Source organism: Triticum dicoccoides, chromosome 2A (assembly GCF_002162155.2).
Source record: "Triticum dicoccoides isolate Atlit2015 ecotype Zavitan chromosome 2A, WEW_v2.0, whole genome shotgun sequence".
NCBI classification, from domain to species: domain Eukaryota; kingdom Viridiplantae; phylum Streptophyta; class Magnoliopsida; order Poales; family Poaceae; genus Triticum; species Triticum dicoccoides.
The window spans coordinates 678,793,746-678,814,115 of NC_041382.1; the positions used below are offsets into that span (position 1 = coordinate 678,793,746).

General features: G+C 45.4%; 1 protein-coding gene across 1 annotated transcript; it reads right to left on the reverse strand.

The window, feature by feature from the left end:
- Window positions 1–14,031: 14,031 nt before the first annotated feature.
- Window positions 14,032–20,331, reverse strand: LOC119358095 (protein argonaute 2-like). The gene is made up of 4 exons (XM_037624798.1): window positions 20,291–20,331; window positions 19,555–19,961; window positions 16,232–17,312; window positions 14,032–15,809 (listed from the first exon to the last, which is right to left on the reverse strand). Exons 1-4 carry the CDS (start codon window positions 20,329–20,331, stop codon window positions 14,324–14,326), a joined length of 3,015 nt encoding a protein of 1,004 aa, XP_037480695.1. The 3' UTR covers window positions 14,032–14,323.
- Between the last annotated feature and the right edge of the window lie 39 nt (window positions 20,332–20,370).

The window sequence follows — 20,370 nt, forward strand, 5'->3', positions numbered from 1 at the left end:
ACTCGTAAGTCAATATACTCATATATAGATGACCTAGTCATCGCCAAATTGGTTGATAGATGTTAGAGTGTTTGTGCATGCTTTGTCACATATTTCATTTGCCATTTTAATCGTGTGAGCATGTTGGATGCATATTTTACTCATTCGAGGACATCCATTTGTTGCTATGATTGTTTAGCTCTTTATCTTTTGCCAAATGGATGGACAAGAATGCCTAAGAACACCCTCTAGCTATCTATGCTTTTCTCGTCTCAAACTCTATTCATGCTACATCACAAAGTTTGATCAAGTCAGATTCGAACCACTCTATGTGAGGACCACTCGGATATCCCGATTCATCATAGACTTAAACCTCCAAAACCTCTTTGTGCATCTCGGTCTGACTGATTCATCCTTTTCGGTCCTACCGAGTCACCAAGTTGATCTAGGGTTTTCAATCTCGGTGCAACCGATTAGAACTTTTCGGTCACACCGAGTTGCAGTAATTGCTTGCAGTTTTGCATCTCGGTGCCATCGAGTCGTTCCACTCGGTCACACCGACAGGGTCAGGTTATATATACCGCTGGGTCAAAATTTGGAAATTTCTCCGAACCCCTTCGCTCGCGCATAACCTTCTCTGCCTCCTCTGGTCTCCGGATCGTCCTCTCGTCGCCAGCGACCTCCCGCCGCTGGTCTCCGCCGCCGTCAACGGAAATCTTCTCCGCAGTTGTCGCCGTAGCAAGTTCGTCGCCGCACTAGGGTACGGACTTGATCATTGTGCTAATCTTTAACTCCGATTCCTAGCACATTGCTTTGCCATGTTTCTTGCCATAATTGAAATCATCATGTCCAGCGAAAACGTCCCGTAGATTAGTTTTGATTTGAAAATTTAGGGTTAGGTCTCCGCCGAATTCATCTCGGACCGACCGAGTTGTAGAAATCGGTCTCACCGATTTTGGCTTAGGCTAGAGCACACACATTTTCGGTCCGATCGAAAATTGCAAATCAGTGTGACCGAGTTCGATTCTCTGTGAAACCCTAGCAGTCTCGGTACCATTGAACTGTGACTCGGTCTGACCGAGTTCACTAGTTCAGGTTCCAAAAGCTGCTTCGGTATCACCGAGTTTACAAATCGGTAGATCCGAAATGCTTTCTGTGAAGAACTAAAACTAAGTTTTTAAGTCATCAGTATTGCAAAAACTCCTGTACTTTGTGATGCTCATCTACTCTACCTCATCTATAACCTATTCACAGGGTCTGCTGACAGTTTGCCTGCAAGATGTCTGACCAAAGTGACAGCCAGAACAAGTCAGAGGAACAGGTTCAGTTGAGTGAGGGCACTAGTCCCTCTAGCAGCTATGATGATGGCAGCAGGAGCACTCCAAGCAACTTGCCAAAGGCTGCTACCATGACAAGGAAGAAGAGAACTTCTGATTCAGAGGATGAAGACTATGTGGCTGTTGAAGATGAAGCCACTTCAAAGAAAAAGTTGCTGAAGAAAGAATATGGCACAGCTGCTGCAACAAAATCTGGACTGAAAACAAAGATGCCAGCAAGAAGACAGCCCATGTCAAAGCCAAGAAAAGTTGCCACAGGTGAAACTATGAAATTCACCATTGAGTCCGAAGAAGAAGCAGCTGGTGAGGATAAGAAGAAGAAGAGGGCCATAACCACTACTGCCAAAGTTCTTGGCAAGCCCTCAATGAGGAAAGATTCTGAAGAAGAGGAAGAGGAAGAGGATGCTGCACCAGCACCCAAAGCTCAAAAGCTCATGGGAGATGCAATCAGATCAGGGGCTGCTCCATCTAAGCCCAAAACTGCTCCTAAGACTGCTGCTCCAGCTCCAAAGACAAAACCCAAGAGGAGCACCAGGAACATCCCTGCTGAGGAGAAGAACAAGGCCCCAGTGCCTCAAGTTGCTGAAGAAGAAGAGGAAGATGATTATGTTATTTTGAGGAAGCTGAAGCCCAAGATCCCTGATCACAAATAACTTTTGGCTGGACCTAACCGATTTTGTAAATTTAGCAGAGTGAAAAACCAAATTTGGATAAGATGAACATAGATCTGATTTAAACAAATTTTTTAACCGAAATTCGACACATAATTTACATTACCATCTGCCGAAGCATAGTCTAGTCAAACCGATACTAAAACTTTACCTTAAACATAATCTAAAACTTAAAGCTAACCGGAATTTAGTCATTATCGGACTTTGCAAGGCCAGCCTGTCTGCCCTAGACACCCCACCAGCCATGGGGTCAGGCCTTATGATGTCGTTGCCGGAGTCGGGGAAGATCCTTCGCCACTCTTCAACGTCGTAGTCGTCATCATTGGCTTGCCACCTCCAATGCCGCCGTCGTTGCCTCCTCAGTTGTCCTCCTCATCACTTAAGAGGATGATGACCTCTGCCATGCATGATGTCCTCCACCGCGAGCCGTTCCCTGGCCTCCCGGTTCTCCCTCACCACCCGCGCGCCCGGCTGAACCGGATCGAGTAGTGGCATCTCACTCGACTCGAAATTCTGGCAGCCCGCGACGGCGTGCAGCCGGACGGACCGTATGTCCTACTCACGGGTGTCGATCTAGCTGGTGTGGAAAGATCTGACCCACATCTTCGTGTGGGTCTCGCGGTCGGCAATCTCCGTGACCCACGTCCTCCATTCCTGCTACTACACACCGAGGTACCACCTCTGTGGCGGCAGCACAGGGAAGTCGGCGAAGCTGGAGAGGCGGCCAGATGCGGGGACAATGTGAGAAGGATGCGCTTCCGCTGGGCTCGTGGTGGCACGGATCCGTGACGGGGAGCGGCGCCCATGGGAACCGGCCATGGCGGCAGCAATGGAGGTGCGGGAGTGGTGGGGAGTCGTCGGCGAGGGGATTTTGGGTGAGAGGGGAGCAGAGGCAGAGCAGGGTGTGATGCAGTGGGGAATTTTTACTTCGAGCCCAAGTTGTGGAGTACTTTTACTCCACCGAAGTGGTGAGGAGTACAATCTATACTCTGTCTAAGAGATCGGCTAGGTGCTGGTTAGAGGAGTAAAATTGAATTTTTACTCCTCTAACCGATTTTAGGGGATCAGCTAGTGTTGCTCTAACAACCATTAGCTTACGAACTGTCCATTCACGAGCATATGGATGCCACAGAAAATTCCGGTGAAAGGATGCCCAACTCTCACGTGGCTCAATTTCAAACTGCAAGAATCTTGCATGCCACACCATATGAGCTTGTTTGGCTTAGGAAACTAACATTGTCAAATTCATTGTGATGTGCCCTGAGTGTTCCTATGCAGTAGTGCATCCCAAAGGGATCTTTTCCTGAGTACAACATTTGGCTGATCCCAGGAATGGCAAAAGAAATGTAAGAAAAAACATCTCATATCATTTTCGAGGACTGCAGTTCTCCAAAGATATGTATCAAAGGTTGAAGTCTCTTGTGCTAAACTTGAGAACATTTGGATGCACTTGGGCAAATGATGAGTTCATCAAGGACAAGTTCATTGATGCAATGGTCTTGATGAAACACATTATGGTGATGTTGGTTCATCAATGTCCGGATTGCAACAAATTGATTGCGGCTCAAGTTGTATTAATCTTCTCCACCCATGACCTTTTGTAGACCAAGTCCAAGAAGACCTTTTTTATTGCTCAATTGACCAATAATTCAAATCTCATTTTGAAGGCCAAGAAAGTGATTGTGCACTCATCAAGAGAGGAAGATGAAGTTGAGGAAAGTGTTGAAGAAGAAGTCAACACCTCGTGCCCGGCAAATGACTTTGAAAAAGACTTGGCCCTCTTGGTCAGGAAATATTTGGGTCCCATGGCAAACAAGGGGAAGAATCTTAATGGAAGATCCTTTAGAATAAGAAAGTGCTACAACTGTGATAATCCACGACACTTTGTTGTGGAGCCTATGAGAGACGTGAAGACAAGCCCGAGAAGCTTGTGCTCAGGAATAAGAAATTTTCAGAATTCACCAAGAGGAAGGATGACAAGGCTTTTGTTCACAGGGAATACATGTCCGGGGATGAAGATGATGAAGGAAATATGCCCTAGAGGCAATAATATAGTTATTATTTATTTCCTTATATCATGATAAATGTTTATTATTCATGCTAGAATTGTATTAATCAGAAACATAATACATGTGTGAATACATAGACAAACAGAGTGTCACTAGTATGCCTCTACTTGACTAGCTCGTTAATCAAAGATGGTTATGTTTCCTAACCATCAACAAAGTGTTGTTATTCGATTAACGAGGTCACATCATTAGTTGAATGATCTGATTGACTTGACCCATTCCATTAGCTTAGCACCCGATCATTTAGTATGTTGTTGTTGCTTTCTTCATGACTTATACATGTTCCTGTAACTATGAGATTATGCAACTCCCGTTTACCAGAGGAACACTTTGGGTGCTACCAAACATCACAACGTAACTGGGTGATTATAAAGGAGTACTACAGGTGTCTCCAAAGGTACATGTTGGGTTGGCGTATTTCGAGATTAGGTTTTGTCACTCCGATTGTCGGAGAGGTATCTCTGGGCCCTCTCGGTAATGCACATCACTTAAGCCTTGCAAGCATTGCGACTAATGAGTTAGTTGCGGGATGATGTATTACAGAACGAGTAAAGAGACTTGCCGGTAACAAGATTGAACTAGGTATTGGATACCGACGATCGAATCTCGGGCAAGTAACATACCGATGACAAAGGGAACAACGTATGTTGTTATGCGGTCTGACCGATAAAGATCTTCGTAGAATATGTAGGAGCCAATATGGGCATCCAGGTCCCGCTATTGGTTATTGACCGAAGACGTGTCTCGGTCATGTCTACATTATTCTCGAACCGTAGGGTCCGCACGCTTAACGTTACGATGACAGTTATTATGAGTTTATGCATTTTGATGTACCGAAGGTTGTTCGGAGTCCCGGATGTGATCACGGACATGACGAGGAGTCTCGAAATGGTCGAGACATAAAGATTGATATATTGGAAGCCTATGTTTGGATATCGGAAGTGTTCCGGGTGAAATCGGGATTTTACCGGAGTACCGGGAGGTTACCGGAACCCCCCAGGAGCTATATGGGCCTTAGTGGGCTTTAGTGGAAAGGAGAAAGGGGCAGCCCAAGGTGGCTGTGCGCCTCCCCCCTTCCCCTAGTCCTATTAGGACTAGGAGAGGTGGCCGGCCCCCTCTCTCTCTTTCCCCCCTCAAGGAATCCTATTCCAACTAGGATTGGGGGGGGGGGAATCCTACTCCCAGAGGGAGTAGGACTCTCCTGGCGCGCCCTCCCTTGGCCGGCCAGCCTCCCCCCTCTAGTCCTTTATATACAGAGGCAGGGCACCCCAAAGAACACACAAGTTGATCCTTGAGATCGTTCCTTAGCCGTGTGCGGTGCCCCCTGCCACCATATTCCACCTCGATTATATTGTAGCGGTGCTTAGGCGAAGCCCTGCGACGGTAGTACATCAAGATCGTCACCACGCCATCGTGCTGACGGAACTCCTCCCCGACGCTTTGCTGGATCGGAGCCCGGGGATCGTCATCGAGCTGTACGTGTGCTAAGAACTCGGAGGTGCCGGAGTAACGGTGCTTGGATCGGTCAGATCGGGAAGACATACGACTACTTCCTCTACGTTGCGTCAACGCTTCCGCAGTCGGTCTGCGTGGGTACGTAGACAACACTCTCCCCTCTCGTTGCTATGCATTACCATGATCTTGCGTGTGCGTAGGAATTTTTTTGAAATTACTACGTTCCCCAACAGTGGCATCCGAGCCTAGGTTATTTATGTTGATGTTATATGCACGAGTAGAACACAAGTGAGTTGTGGGCGATATAAGTCATACTGCCTACCAGCATGTCATACTTTGGTTCGGCGGCATTGTTGGACGAGACGACCCGGACCAACATTACGCGTACGCTTACGCGAGACCGGTTCCCCCGACGTGCTTTGCACATAGGTGGCTTGCGGGCGACTGTCTCTCCAACTTTAGTTGAACCAAGTGTGGCTACGCCCGGTCCTTGCGAAGGTTAAAACGGAGTCTATTTGACAAACTATCGTTGTGGTTTTGATGCGTATGTGAGATTGGTTCTTGCTTAAGCCCGTAGCAGCCACGTAAAACTTGCAACAACAAAGTAGAGGACGTCTAACTTGTTTTTGCAGGGCATGTTGTGATGTGATATGGTCAAGGCATGATGCTAAATTTTATTGTATGAGATGATCATGTTTTGTAACCGAGTTATCGGCAACTGGCAGGAGCCATATGGTTGTCGCTTTATTGTATGCAATGCAATCGTGATGTAATGCTTTACTTTATCACTAAGCGGTAGCGATAGTCGTGGAAGCATAAGATTGGCGAGACGACAACGATGCTACGATGGAGATCAAGGTGTCGCGCCGGTGACGATGGTGATCATGACGGTGCTTCGGAGATGGAGATCACAAGCACAAGATGATGATGGCCATATCATATCACTTATATTGATTGCATGTGATGTTTATCTTTTTATGCATCTTATCTTGCTTTGATTGATGGTAGCATTATAAGATGATCTCTCACTAAATTATCAAGAAGTGTTCTCCCTGAGTATGCACCGTTGCCAAAGTTCGTCGTGCCCAGACACCACGTGATGATCGGGTGTGATAAGCTCTACGTCCATCTACAACGGGTGCAAGCCAGTTTTGCACACGCAGAATACTCGGGTTATACTTGACGAGCCTAGCATATGCAGATATGGCCTCGGAACACGGAGACCAAAAGGTCGAGCGTGAATCATATAGTAGATATGATCAACATAATGATGTTCACCACTGAAAACTACTCCATCTCACGTGATGATCGGTTATGGTTTAGTTGATTTGGATCACGTAATCACTTAGAGGATTAGAGGGATGTCTATCTAAGTGGGAGTTCTTAAGTAATATGATTAATTGAACTTTAATTTATCATGAACTTAGTCCTGGTAGTATTAGCTTATCTATGTTGTAGATCAATAGCTCGCGTTATTGCTTTCATATGTTTATTTTGATATGTTCCTAGAGAAAATTGTGTTGAAAGATGTTAGTAGCAATGATGCGGATTGGATCCGTGATCTGAGGTTTATCCTCGTTGTTGCACAGAAGAATTATGTCCTTGATGCACCGCTAGGTGACAGACCTATTGCAGGAGCAGATGCAGACATTATGAACGTTTGGCTAGCTCAATATGATGACTACTTGATAGTTTAAGTGCACCATGCTTAACGGCTTAGAATCGAGACTTCAAAGACGTTTTGAACGTCATGGACCATATGAGATGTTCCAGGAGTTGAAGTTAATATTTCAAGCAAATACCCGAGTTGAGAGATATGAAGTCTCCAACAAGTTCTATAGCTAAAAGATGGAGGAGAATCGCTCAACTAGTGAGCATGTGCTCAGATTGTCTGGGTACTACAATCGCTTGAATCAAGTGGGAGTTAATCTTCCAGATAAGATAGTGATTGACAGAATTCTCTAGTCACCATCACCGAGTTAGTAGAACTTCGTGATGAACTATAGTATGCAAGGGATGACGGAAACGAATCCCGAGCTTTTCATGATGATGAAATCGATGAAGGTAGAAATCAAGAAAGAGCATCAAGTGTTGATGGTTGACAAGGTCACTAGTTTCAAGAAAAAGGCAAAGGGAAGAAGGGGAACTTCAAGAAGAACGGCAAGCAAGTTGCTGCTCAAGTGAAGAAGCCCAAGTCTGGTCCTAAGCCTGAGACTAAGTGTTTCTACTGCAAAGGGACTGGTCACTGGAAGCGGAACTACCCCAAGTGATTGGCAGATAAGAAGGATGGCAAAGTGAACATAAGTATATTTGATATACATGTTATTGATGTGTACTTTACTAGTGTTTATAGCAACCCCTCAGTATTTGATACTAGTTCAGTTGCTAAGATTAGTAACTCGAAACGGGAGTTGCAGAATAAACAGAGACTAGTTAAGGGTGAAGTGACGATGTGTGTTGGAAGTAGTTCCAAGATTGATATGATCATCATCGCACACTCCCCTATACTTTCGGGATTAGTGTTGAACCTGAATAAGTGTTATTTGGTGTTTGTGTTAAGCATGAATATGATTTGATCATGTTTATTGTAATACGGTTATTCATTTAAGTAAGAGAATAAATTGTTATTCTGTTTACATGAATAAAACCTTATATGGTTACACACCCAATGAAAATAGTTCGTTGGATCTCGATCGTAGTGATACACATAATCATAATATTGAAACCAAAAGATGCAAAGTTAATAATGATAGTGCAACTTATTTGTAGCACTGTCGTTTAGGTCATATTGGTGTAAAGCGCATGAAGAAACTCCATGCTGATGGGATTTTGAAATCACTTGATTATGAATCACTTGGTGCTTGCGAACCATGCCTTATGGGCAAGATGACTAAAGACTCCGTTCTTCGGAACAATGGAGCGAGCAACGGATTTGTTGGAAATCATACATACTGATGTATATGGTCCGATGAATATTGAGGCTCGCGACAAGTATCATTATTTTCTGACCTTCACATATGATTTGAGCAGATATGGGTATATCTGCTTGATGAAACATAAGTCTGAAACATTTGAAAAGTTCAAAGAATTTCAGAGTGAAGTGGAAAATCATCGTGACAAGAAAATAAAAGTTTCTACGATATGATCGCAGAGGTAAAACATTTGAGTTACGAGTTTGGTCTTCAATTAAAACAATGTGAAATAGTTTCACTACTCACGCCACCTAGAACACCATAGTGTAATGGTGTGCCCGAACGTCATAACCATACTTTATTAGATATAGTGCGGTCTATGATGTCTCTTACCGATCTACCACTATCGTTTTGGGGTTATGCATTAGAGACAGCTGCATTCACGTTAAAAGGGCACCATCTAAGTCCGTTGAGACGACACAATCTGAACTGTGGTTTGGCAACAAACCAAAGTTGTCGTTTCTTAAAGTTTGGGGTTGTGATGCTTATATGAAAAAGTTTCATCCTAATAAGCTCAAACCCAAATCAGAGAAATATGTCTTCATAGGATACCCAAAGGAGACTGTTGGGTACACCTTCTATCACAAATCCGAAGGCAAGATTTTTGTTGCTAAATTCGGAGTTTTTCTAGAGAAGGAGTTTCTCTCGAAAGAAGTGAGTGGGAGGAAAGTAGAAAACTTGATAAGGTAATTGTACCTTCTCCCTTATTGGAAAGTAGTTCATCACAGAAATCTGTTCTTGTGACTACTACACCAATTAGTGAGGAAGCTAATGATGATGATCATGAAACTTTAGATCAAGTTACTACCGAATCTCGTAGGTAAACCAGAGTGAGATCCGGACCAGAGTGGTACAGTAATCCTGTTCTGGAAGTCATGTTACTAGACCATGACGAACTTGCGAACTATGAGGAAGCGATGATGAGCCCAGATTCCGCGAAATGGTTTGAGGCCATGAAATCTGAGATATGATCCATGTATGAGAACAAAGTATGGACTTTGATGGATTTGCCCGATGATCGGCAAGCCATAGAAAATAAATGGATCTTCAAGAGGAAGACGGACACTGATAGTAGTGTTACTATCTACAAAGCTAGAATTGTTGCAAAAGGTTTTCGACAAGTTCAAGGTGTTGACTACGATGAGAGTTTCTCACTCGTATCTATGCTTAAGTCTGTTCGAATCATGTTAGCAATGGCCACATTTTGTGAAATCTTGCAAATGGATAAACAAAACTGCATTCCTTAATGGATTTATTAAAGAAGAGTTGTATACGATGCAACTAGAAGGTTTTGTCGATCCTAAAGGTGTTAACAAAATATGCAAGCTCCAGCAATCCATCTATGGACTGGTACAAGCATCTCGGAGTTGGAATATACGCTTTGATGAGTTGATCAAAGCATATAGTTTTATACATACTTGCGGTGAAGCCTGTATTTACAAGAAAGTGAGTGGGAGCACTACAGCATTTCTGATAAGTATATGTCAATGACATATTGTTGATCGGAAATAATGTAGAATTATTCTGTAAAGCATAAAGGAGTATTTGAAAGGAGTTTTTTCAAAGAAAGACTTCAGTGAAGCTGCTTACATATTGAGCTTCAAGATCTATAAAGATAGATCAAGACGCTTGATAAGTTTTTTCAATGAGTACATACCTTGACAAGATTTTTGAAGTAGTTCAAAATAGAGCAGTCAAAGAAAGAGTTCTTGCCTGTATTACAAGGCGTGAAGTTGAGTAAGACTCAAAGCCCGACCACGGCAGAAGATAGAAAGAGAATGAAAGTTATTCCCTATGCCTTGGCCATAGGTTCTATAAAGTATGCCATGCTGTATACCAGATCTATTGTATACCCTGCACTGATTTAGCAAGGGAGTACGATAGTGATCTAGGAGTAGATCACTGGACAGCGGTCAGAATTATCCTTAATAAAATAAGGATATGTTTCTCGATTATGGACGTGACAAAAAGGTTCGTCGTAAAAAGTTACGTCAATGCAAGTTTTGACACAGATCTGGATGACTCTAAGTCTCGATCTAGATACATATTGAAAGTGGGAGCAATTAGCTAGAGTAGCTCCATGCAGAGCATTGTAGACATAGAATTCGCAAAATACTTACGGATCTGTATGTGACAGACCCGTTGACTAATATTATCTCACAAGCAAAACATGATCACACCTTAGTACTCTTTGGGTGTTAATCACATATACAATGTGAACTAGATTATTGACTCTAGTAAACCCTTTGGGTGTTGGTCACATATCGATGTGGACTATGGGTGTTAATCACATGGTGATGTGAACTATTGCTGTTAAATCACATGGCGATGTGAACTAGATTATTGACTCTAGTGCAAGTGGGAGACTGAAGGAAATATGCCCTAGAGGCAATAATATAGTTATTATTTATTTCCTTATATCATGATAAATGTTTATTATTCATGCTAGAATTGTATTAATCGGAAACATAATACATGTGTGAATACATAGACAAACAGAGTGTCACTAGTATGCCTCTACTTGACTAGCTCGTTAATCAAAGATGGTTATGTTTCCTAACCATGAACAAAGTGTTGTTATTCAATTAACGAGGTCACATCATTAGTTGAATGATCTGATTGACATGACCCATTCCATTAGCTTAGCACCCGATCGTTTAGTATGTTGCTATTGCTTTCTTCATGACTTATACATGTTCCTGTAACTATGAGATTATGCAACTCCCATTTACCAGAGGAACACTTTGGGTGCTACCAAACGTCACAACGTAACTGGGTGATTATAAAGGAGTACTACAGGTGTCTCCAAAGGTACATGTTGGGTTGGCGTATTTCGAGATTAGGTTTTGTCACACCGATTATCGGAGAGTTATCTCTGGGCCCTCTTGGTAATGCACATCACTTAAGCCTTGCAAGCATTGCGACTAATGAGTTAGTTGCGGGATGATGTATTACAGAACGAGTAAAGAGACTTGCCGGTAACGAGATTGAACTAGGTATTGGATACCGACGATCGAATCTCGGGCAAGTAACATACCGATGACAAAGGGAACAACGTATGTTGTTATGCGGTCTGACCGATAAAGATCTACGTAGAATATGTAGGAGCCAATATGGGAATCCAGGTCCCGCTATTGGTTATTGACTGGAGACGTGTCTCGGTCATGTCTATATTATTCTCGAACCGTAGGGTCCGCACGCTTAACGTTACGATGACAGTTATTATGAGTTTATGCATTTTGATGTACCAAAGGTTGTTCGGAGTCCCAGATGTGATCACGGACATGACGAGGAGTCTCGAAATGGTCGAGACATAAAGATTGATATATTGGAAGCCTATGTTTGGATATCGGAAGTGTTCCGGGTGAAATCGGGATTTTACCGGAGTACCGGGAGGTTACCGGAACCCCCCGGGAGCTATATGGGCCTTAGTGGGCTTTAGTGGAAAGGAGAAAGGGGCAGCCCAAGGTGGCTGTGCGCCTCCCCCCTTCCCCTAGTCCTATTAGGACTAGGAAAGGTGGCCGGCCCCCTCTCTCTCTTTCCCCCCTCAAGGAATCCTATTCCAACTAGGATTGGGGGGGGGGGGGAATCCTACTCCCAGAGGGAGTAGGGCGCGCCCTCCCTTGGCCGGCAAGCCTCCCCCCTCTAGTCCTTTATATACAGAGGCAGGGCACCCCAAAGAACACACAAGTTGATCCTTGAGATCGTTCCTTAGCCGTGTGCGGTGCCCCCTGCCACCATATTCCACCTCGATTATATTGTAGCGGTGCTTAGGCGAAGCCCTGCGACGGTAGTACATCAAGATCGTCACCACGCCGTCGTGCTGACGGAACTCCTCCCCGACGCTTTGCTGGATCGGAGCCCGGGGATCGTCATCGAGCTGTACGTGTGCTAAGAACTCGGAGGTGCCGGAGTAACGGTGGTTGGATCGGTCGGATCGGGAAGACGTACGACTACTTCCTCTACGTTGCATCAACGCTTCCGCAGTCGGTCTGCGTGGGTACGTAGACAACACTCTCCCCTCTCGTTGCTATGCATCATCATGATCTTGCGTGTGCGTAGGAAATTTTTTGAAATTACTACGTTCCCCAACAGATGACGGTGATGATGATAATGTGGGCATGGCCGCTGTTGTCATGCATGCCACAACCTCCTACAAGTTCACCATCCTCTTCGACTCCTCCAACGAGAACACGCCTAACACTCATCCGTACTTCATGGCCAAAGAGGTAAAAACAAAGTCCAACTCTCCTAAATCTACCTTCCACACTCCCAACGCATCCTGTGAATATTACACATGGCACTATGCAAACAGAACCAAGGATTGTTACGGATCAGTTCCTACCAGATAACCTAATGTAGGTGAATTGCTCAACATGAAGACATTTTCTTTTTTGCCAATTGTTCAACATGATACATAGTTTTTCATATGACCTTGTGAATGTGGTTTAGCTTCTCTCTTTGTGCATGGACATTTTGTACTTGGCCACAATTTTGGTCTTAGTACCTCACAGAACCTTCATGACAAGTTGAACCATTTTGGTCAGGTTTGCATTCATCTCCTGATAACAATGTGCAGTCTTATCGATTAGTTGTCAGGTTTATCAGTTCTTGTGGCATGGGGGCTTGTGCAGTTCCAACCCTGCAACAGCAGCCATTCCCCGGGAATGGTCAACTAACAAAAGTGAGTTGTTTCGAATCACTGCTTGTCGAGAAGCTTATGCTTGATGCCTTGTTAAGGCATTTGACATTTCTTGTCTACTTGATGAAGTAGTTTTTTAATTCTGAAGTCTTGACTGCATGGTATATGCAGTCATATTGTGAGGTGTGGTTCATACCATTCTTGATGCCATAGTTCAAGCGATGGCACACTGCTGCAGGCCTATCCTAGTGACATGTGCGCGCTGCAGTTCATGTAGACGAATCCCCAGACCGGCCATGAGAATGGCGATCAGAGTCAGTCATCGATACGGGTGTGGGATTTTCTCCGATCACTATGGTTATTACCGGTCAAATGGTGACTGGCTGACCACAACCTGCTGTACGGTGCGTCAGTGGTTCAGTTATAATGCTACCCTGCCAGCCTCCCCACATGTAATAAGAGGCAGATGTTGCCCAATCTACATGATGAGTCTTTCCTCCAATCTACCGAGTGATATGAGCTTGTTTGGCTTAGATAACTGCCATTGTCAAATTCATTGTGATGTGCCCTGAGGTTCCTATGCAGTAGTGCATCCCAAAGGGATATTTTGTACCCGCTCCGTCCCAAAATAAGCGAGTCGCTTATTTTCGGACGGAGTGAGTCATTTATTTTGAGACAGAGGGAGTATGTAACTGTGTGCCTTGTACATACAACATTTGGCTGATCCCAAGAATGCCAAAAGAAATGGTAAAATAATCTCATCCTTCCTCAGGACTGCAGTTCTCAACTTGTTGGAAACTCACATCCAACATCTGCTGGAATATGAAATATGATAAAGCAAAAAGGAAGGAAGACTGAAACTAGTTCTTTGTTGATTTACAGTAATCAGGAACAGAATGTGTGCAGAACAAGTTTGTAACAAGCCAATTTGGCGAGCATGTACAGAAACACAGCAAAGCTGTAACAGCCAATTTGGCGAGCATGTACAGAAACACAGCAATGCTGTAACAGCCAATTTGACGAGCATGTACAGAAACACAGCAATGCTGTAAAGAGTCAGTTTGACGAGCATCTACAGAACACAGCAAATATGTAACAGAAGCGCCAGCCAAAGGCCTTCACCATACACAGCAAGAAGGCGCACACAAGAAGCAGAACGCAGCGTTGGAGCTTATACCATGCTGAAAAGCATGCGGCATCAGATGAAGAACATGCTGTCCTTGAGATCAGCGTGCACCTCGGGCATACCCCGGAACAGGGGAGCACCCGCGGGGACGGAGGCCGACGATGATGGCCCGGGCTCCTGGACCTGGAACTGCTGGGACACCATCCTGCTGTCGTAGTAGTCCCTGCCGCGGTAGGCCGCGGTGTCGGCGTACTTGATGGGCGCCGTCAGCGACACTGGCTTGGTGCAGCGAGCGAACATGAAGCACATGCTGTACACCAGCTTCTGCAGGTCCACGGGCTTGAAGCCGTGCCCGTTCTTCAGCATGTAGTAGTGCGTGGGCCGGCTCGTCCCGTGCAGCCCGTCGTGGCTGCAGAGGAAGAAGTCATCGTGCGACCCGTCGACCACGACTGTGTCGACGACCGTGCCAGGGAGCACATTGCCATTCGTTGTCTGCAGCTCGTTTTCGTCCTTGGGGAACAGCCGCGTGTTGTGCCGCTTCTTGGCCACGACAACTGTGATCGTCGGCGAGTAGTCGTCTTCGCAGATACCCTTCTCCATAGACACTAGCTCCTTGTCAAGGACCATCTTGAACTGCTCGTCGCTCACGCCATCGCGGAAGTAAATGATCTTGTCTGGCTTGAAGCCGCCGTTCCTTTCCATGTAGACTTGGATGAGCTCCTTACACATGGTACCGAGGTTATCGATCTCCTCCGTGCCGCGCTTCTGGGCACGGATTCTCGGCACGTACTGGCTGGCGCTAGGGCAATCCATGGACGCCACAACAGCTGCTATCGACAGACTCACCGTGTCTCCTGGAGGCGGGTGGTTCACGTCCGCGCCGATGAACATGAAACGTGAGCCAGTCACCTTTGGAAGCTGGTCAGATAGCTGCATGTTGCTTCCCCCGAGCTTGATGTTGATCTTGAGGGCAAGGTTGGACAAGTACTGGTCCTGGCCCTTGCCTTTGTTTGCGAGGTGGCTCAACAGACACTGGGTTTGGATCCCCAGCTCTGTCTCGCAGATCATCTTCAGTATCTTGTACCCACGGTGCTGCTCAGACATCGGGCAGAAGAGGAGTTGCAGCTTCTTCTGCGTGCGCTCCTCCGCATCCTTCTTCACCTGGATAAGCTCCTTGCGTAGTTTGCCCGGATCAGATAGCACTGACATTGCTGACCGACGCACAACACAGTCTTGTCCGTCCATCTGAATGCCAAGGTTAAGACACTTCCTGACAATATTGCGAATGAACTTGTCTCCATCAAGCGGCCCTTCCTGGCCAGAGTGAGATGGCGTTGCACTTGCACTGAAGTCGAGAATGCCCCAGCACTTCAGTACTTTGCCGTCTACCAGTTTCATCCAATTCATGAGGTTCCACTGGCAGTTTTTCTTGGTGATATTGTAGTCGCGGCGGCCAGTGGAGGAGCCGACTGTCAGGGTGGGGGGAGCAAGAATAGTACCCGTGACTTCTGTCATCTCTCTGTTCAATGTAATGTTAAATTGCTGGCCTCTGCTACTGCTGAAAGTAAAGTGATAATTAGTGACTGATAATAAACATGAGTTCAGTTTGCTAAATTTTTACAATTAGATCAGATCCTTTCTTGAATGAAAGGCAAAGATCAGTTCTGTCCAAAGAAAGAAAATTCCAGAAAATACTTAGATACAAACATGGTTAAACTTCATTTTTATACTGAATCCAAGCATGGTTAAACTTCTTTTTTTTCAATTAGCATCTATGTTAGCACAACTTTCAAGTTTTATTCTAGATGTACTGTTTACACAGAAAAAAACCATTGAACTGAATAGCTAGCAAAATGCATTGCATTGGATTTAACAAATAAACAACACGTATAGATTAAGTCGTCAGGTTTGACAAAAAGAAAGAATGCATGGTCAGGCGTTTACAAACAGTAGAAGGGCACCCAAACTCAAAACAGTTACCTGCAAGGCCCTTCTGGAGGTTTTACCATATCCAGAATCCTATCTTTCCGGGCATTTGATTCGAGTGGCTTGTCCTTTGGCTTCTGCTTGGAACCCTTGAGTGTATTGTCCTTGGGATACTTCTGCCGTCGATGAAGAGTACAGAGCTCAATCGGGACATAATTTGGTCTGCCATTTGTCGTGCTCAAGTCCAAGCATGGAAGCATCTTATACTGAATCTCCACTTCATACTGCTCACGATAATACTCAACAAGCTTATGGGGGGGCTTCCCTGAATCAAAGTCCTCGAATGTGATAAGTTGCGCAGGCTCGGCTGTCAAACCTTGAACCTTGTACTTCCGAATTCTGGTCCCATTGTCTTTCCCTTTGGAGGACTTCTTCAGGTAATTCACTGTGATACAGAGGCCTTTCAGCTGACTCTCCAAATATTTCTGTTGCTTCTCGTCTAGAGCTGTTTCCATGTCAAAGGGAATATCAGTGTCAAACCGCTTCACCAAGTGCTTAACAAGATCCATAACACTGCTTCCATCTCGGCAAAACTCCATAACTGAATAGTCTACGCACAACACCAGCCCTTGCTCGGTGGCTTTTAGGGTCTGCATGGTTCCTTCCAGAGCTTCGGTAGTAAAGGCCCCATGAGAGCTGATCTTAGGACGCTGCTGCTGTGAATAAAATGTCTGACCGATGATAATCTTGCCTGAGCTAGAGGCCTCACGCACAATGGCATCAAGAGCCGGCAAGATCCCTTTAGTCACAGGCGGCCGAAGGGGTTGCCTCAGCTCCAGGTCCGGCTTGAGCACTGCTGATACATTGTAGGTCCGTGACCGGACTTCCACTGGATATACACTTTGTGGCAGTTTGGCAAAGGTGAACAGATGGCCCTTGCCATCAGAGGCAGCAGCTAATGAATATGGAGGCCGCGCAAGTATCTCCAAGAGTTTAGCCGTTGCAAACCTCTGATCTGAAGTCTCAGAAGAATCTTGACCAAGCTCGATCCCATAGCAAAAGATAGTTGATCCTCCAAACTCGATTCTGAAGTGGTTCACGAGCAGTTTGACTTCTATCTTTTCAAGTGGACAGCCTAGAGGGGAACAAGAGCAGTTAGAAACAACGAAGGTTGCAAACAAGGAAAACAGTAATGTGGCATGCTGTCAGAGAGGGAGAAGTAAATGCAGAAGAAAATGTAACTATACGGAGAGGAAACCGCTCATCCTTTTGAACTTCAGATAGTAAATGCCTCCCACCACCACCGCTCCGCAATTCATTTCGTACCCCTACTACTACAAAGGGTGACCCCAAAAGGCTCAAAGTTGTTTCCCATGCTGACTCCAAACCACAGCATGAAGCAACTTCTATTGACCCATGCATGCAAGCCTAACTTGTGAAATACACACACTCGTAAGAGAACAGTCCCAAAAAGAATCAGATACATGTTTTCACTGGTGAAAACTGTGATGCTTTCCTGTCTTCGGATAAAGGATACAGTAGTTAAATGATGTTCTGAAACTACAAGGTGACATACCAAATTCTAGTGTTATCTGACAGGATTTATTTTTATCTCATATGCTATGCATCATCTAAAACAACTATTACCATAACAAAATTGTGGAACAGAGGTTACTAATAACAGTTTAGAAGTTCAGTTAGCATGTAGACGAGTTCATCACCGTATCTTCCACTTTTTCAAGCAAAACAGGATTATAATGACCCTATCAAGCTAGGAATCAAACACTTCATATGGATTCAAGACACAAGAGAACAAGATGGATCAATAGCTGCTATAAGTAAAGCTGCAATACAGACAATGCAGCTAAGGGAACTTGTCAGACAGAGAGATAACCCTCATTCCTATTTATCTTAATCTATAAACCTTGGAGTACACACAGGCGTTCATAATACTACAACAGAAGCGTATAAAACTTTAGAAACTGCATAATCATGAGACAATGCAGGCATGCAGCACATGGAACTTATCATACAGAGAGATAAACCTCAGTCTAATCTATCTAGATCCATAAAGAATGAAGTACATTTGGGCATCCACAATACTACAAACAGAAACATATAAAACTTCATGTACTGCATAATCATGAACCATGATCAAAATAAGAAACAATATAAGATTACACCGATGCAAATGCTACTCTAAATCAGCACACAACTAACGAAAATTGCAATCACAGGCCTGTAGCTTCAAACAAGACAGCAGTCCACGCTACTACAACATGGACGTCTGGACAAACGAATCGCCTTGATCAACCACATACGTGAAATCAAACAGCATAGACTCTAATGACTAACCATCACAAAATTGCTGATCACGTGATCGATCAACTCCGCCCATGTTTCGAACATTTCCGAGGAACAACCGAATCATGTCAGAGTTCACAAGGCTCGCAAGTACAATCAGGAAACGGTACTACAAATGGTGCCCCCAAAAGGCCCAAAGTTCTTCTTCATGCTGACTCCAAACCATAGCATGAAGCAACTGATCCATTGACGCATTAATTAATGCAAGCCTACTTGTGAAATAACACATCCGTAGAAAAAATTCCAAAAAGAATCACATACAGGTTTTCACTGGTGAAAACTATGATTCTTTCATGTATGTTGAAGGATATGGTAGTTAAATGATTTTCTACATGTCTGAAACTACAAGGTGACATACCAAACAACCAAGGTTCCTCTAGTGCTATCTGACAGGATTCTTATCCCATATGCTCTGCATCCTCTCAAACAATCATTTGCCATCTCAAAATTGCAGAACAGAGGCTACCAACAACAGTTTTAGGAGTTCAGTTAGCATGTAGGCGAGTTCAACACCACATCTTCCTCCCAATTTTTCAAGCAATTCAGGATTGTAATGACCCTATCAAGCTAAGAATCAAACGCTTCCTATGGATTCAAGATACAAGAGAATAAGATGTAGGTACAGCTCTAATACAGACAATGCAGCAAAGGGAATTTATCCTACAGAGTTCATGATACTACAACAGAACCGTATAAAACTTGATATACTGCGAGTAATCATGAACCAGAATCGAAATCAGATCACACCGACGCAAATGCTACTCTGAATCAACACGCAGCCAACAAAATTTGCAATCACAGGCCCGTAATTTCAGAAGGTAAACAGTACGGCTGGAGAAACGCATCGCCCCGATCAACCGCATACACGAAATCAAACAGGGTAGGCTCTAATTCACTAACCATCACGAAACCCTTGATCGATCAACCGCCCATGTCTCGAAAATTTCAGAGGAACGAAGCAAGGATGCCGAGGTTCACAAGGCTCGCAAGTAGAATCAGGGAGCGGTGCTTACCAACAGGTCGAGAAGAAGACGAGCTCGTCGCCTGTGTGATCTCCTTCGGCTCCCACCATGGCGGGTCATACTGCTGGTTGTTGCGACGCTGCTGCTGCTGCGACGAGCAGTGCTGGCCTTGGAAGCCGCCTCCGCCGTGGCCCTGGTATGGACCGTGAGTGCTGTCGCTGTCGACCCTGCCGTGATTCCCGCCGCCTCGGCCGCAGCCCGCGTTGCCACGGCCGGGATGCTGCTGTCGCTGCTGCGCGTGGTCGTCCCGAGGGAAGCGCGAGTCCCGATGCTGCTGTCCATCCTGACGCCCTCGCCCGCTTGGCTCGAGAGGGGCGCCTGCGCCGCCGCCCCCGCCGCCTCCGCCGCGGCCGCGGCCGCTGCCTTCTCCACCGCCCCCGCCGCGAAAGGGGCCTCTCCTGCGGATTCTGACGGGAGTAAAGCCGTCTTCGTCAACCTCAGCGACCTCGCCGCCGCCGCCTCCCCCGTCTCGGCGGAGGCCCACCTAGCCACCGCCGGGGCCCCCGTAGCCGCCGCCGCGCTGATTGGACATCTCCACGCGGAGGTCGGACGAAGCAGCGACGGATTGATGGGGGGGGATTTGGGTTTTTGGAGGATTTTTCCCCTTCCAGAACTTCGAATGGGGGAGACGGTTGGGGGAACGGCGCTGGGGCCTACTTATAGCAGGCGCGAGATTGAACGCGGGGGCGAGCGCGAGGATTTTCAGAAGTGGAAATGACGTCTTTACCTATAGCACGCCCGCATTTCAGTTGGGGTGAACAGGGGCATTATGGGAAATTAAGCTACTCCCTCCGTTCCGAATTACTT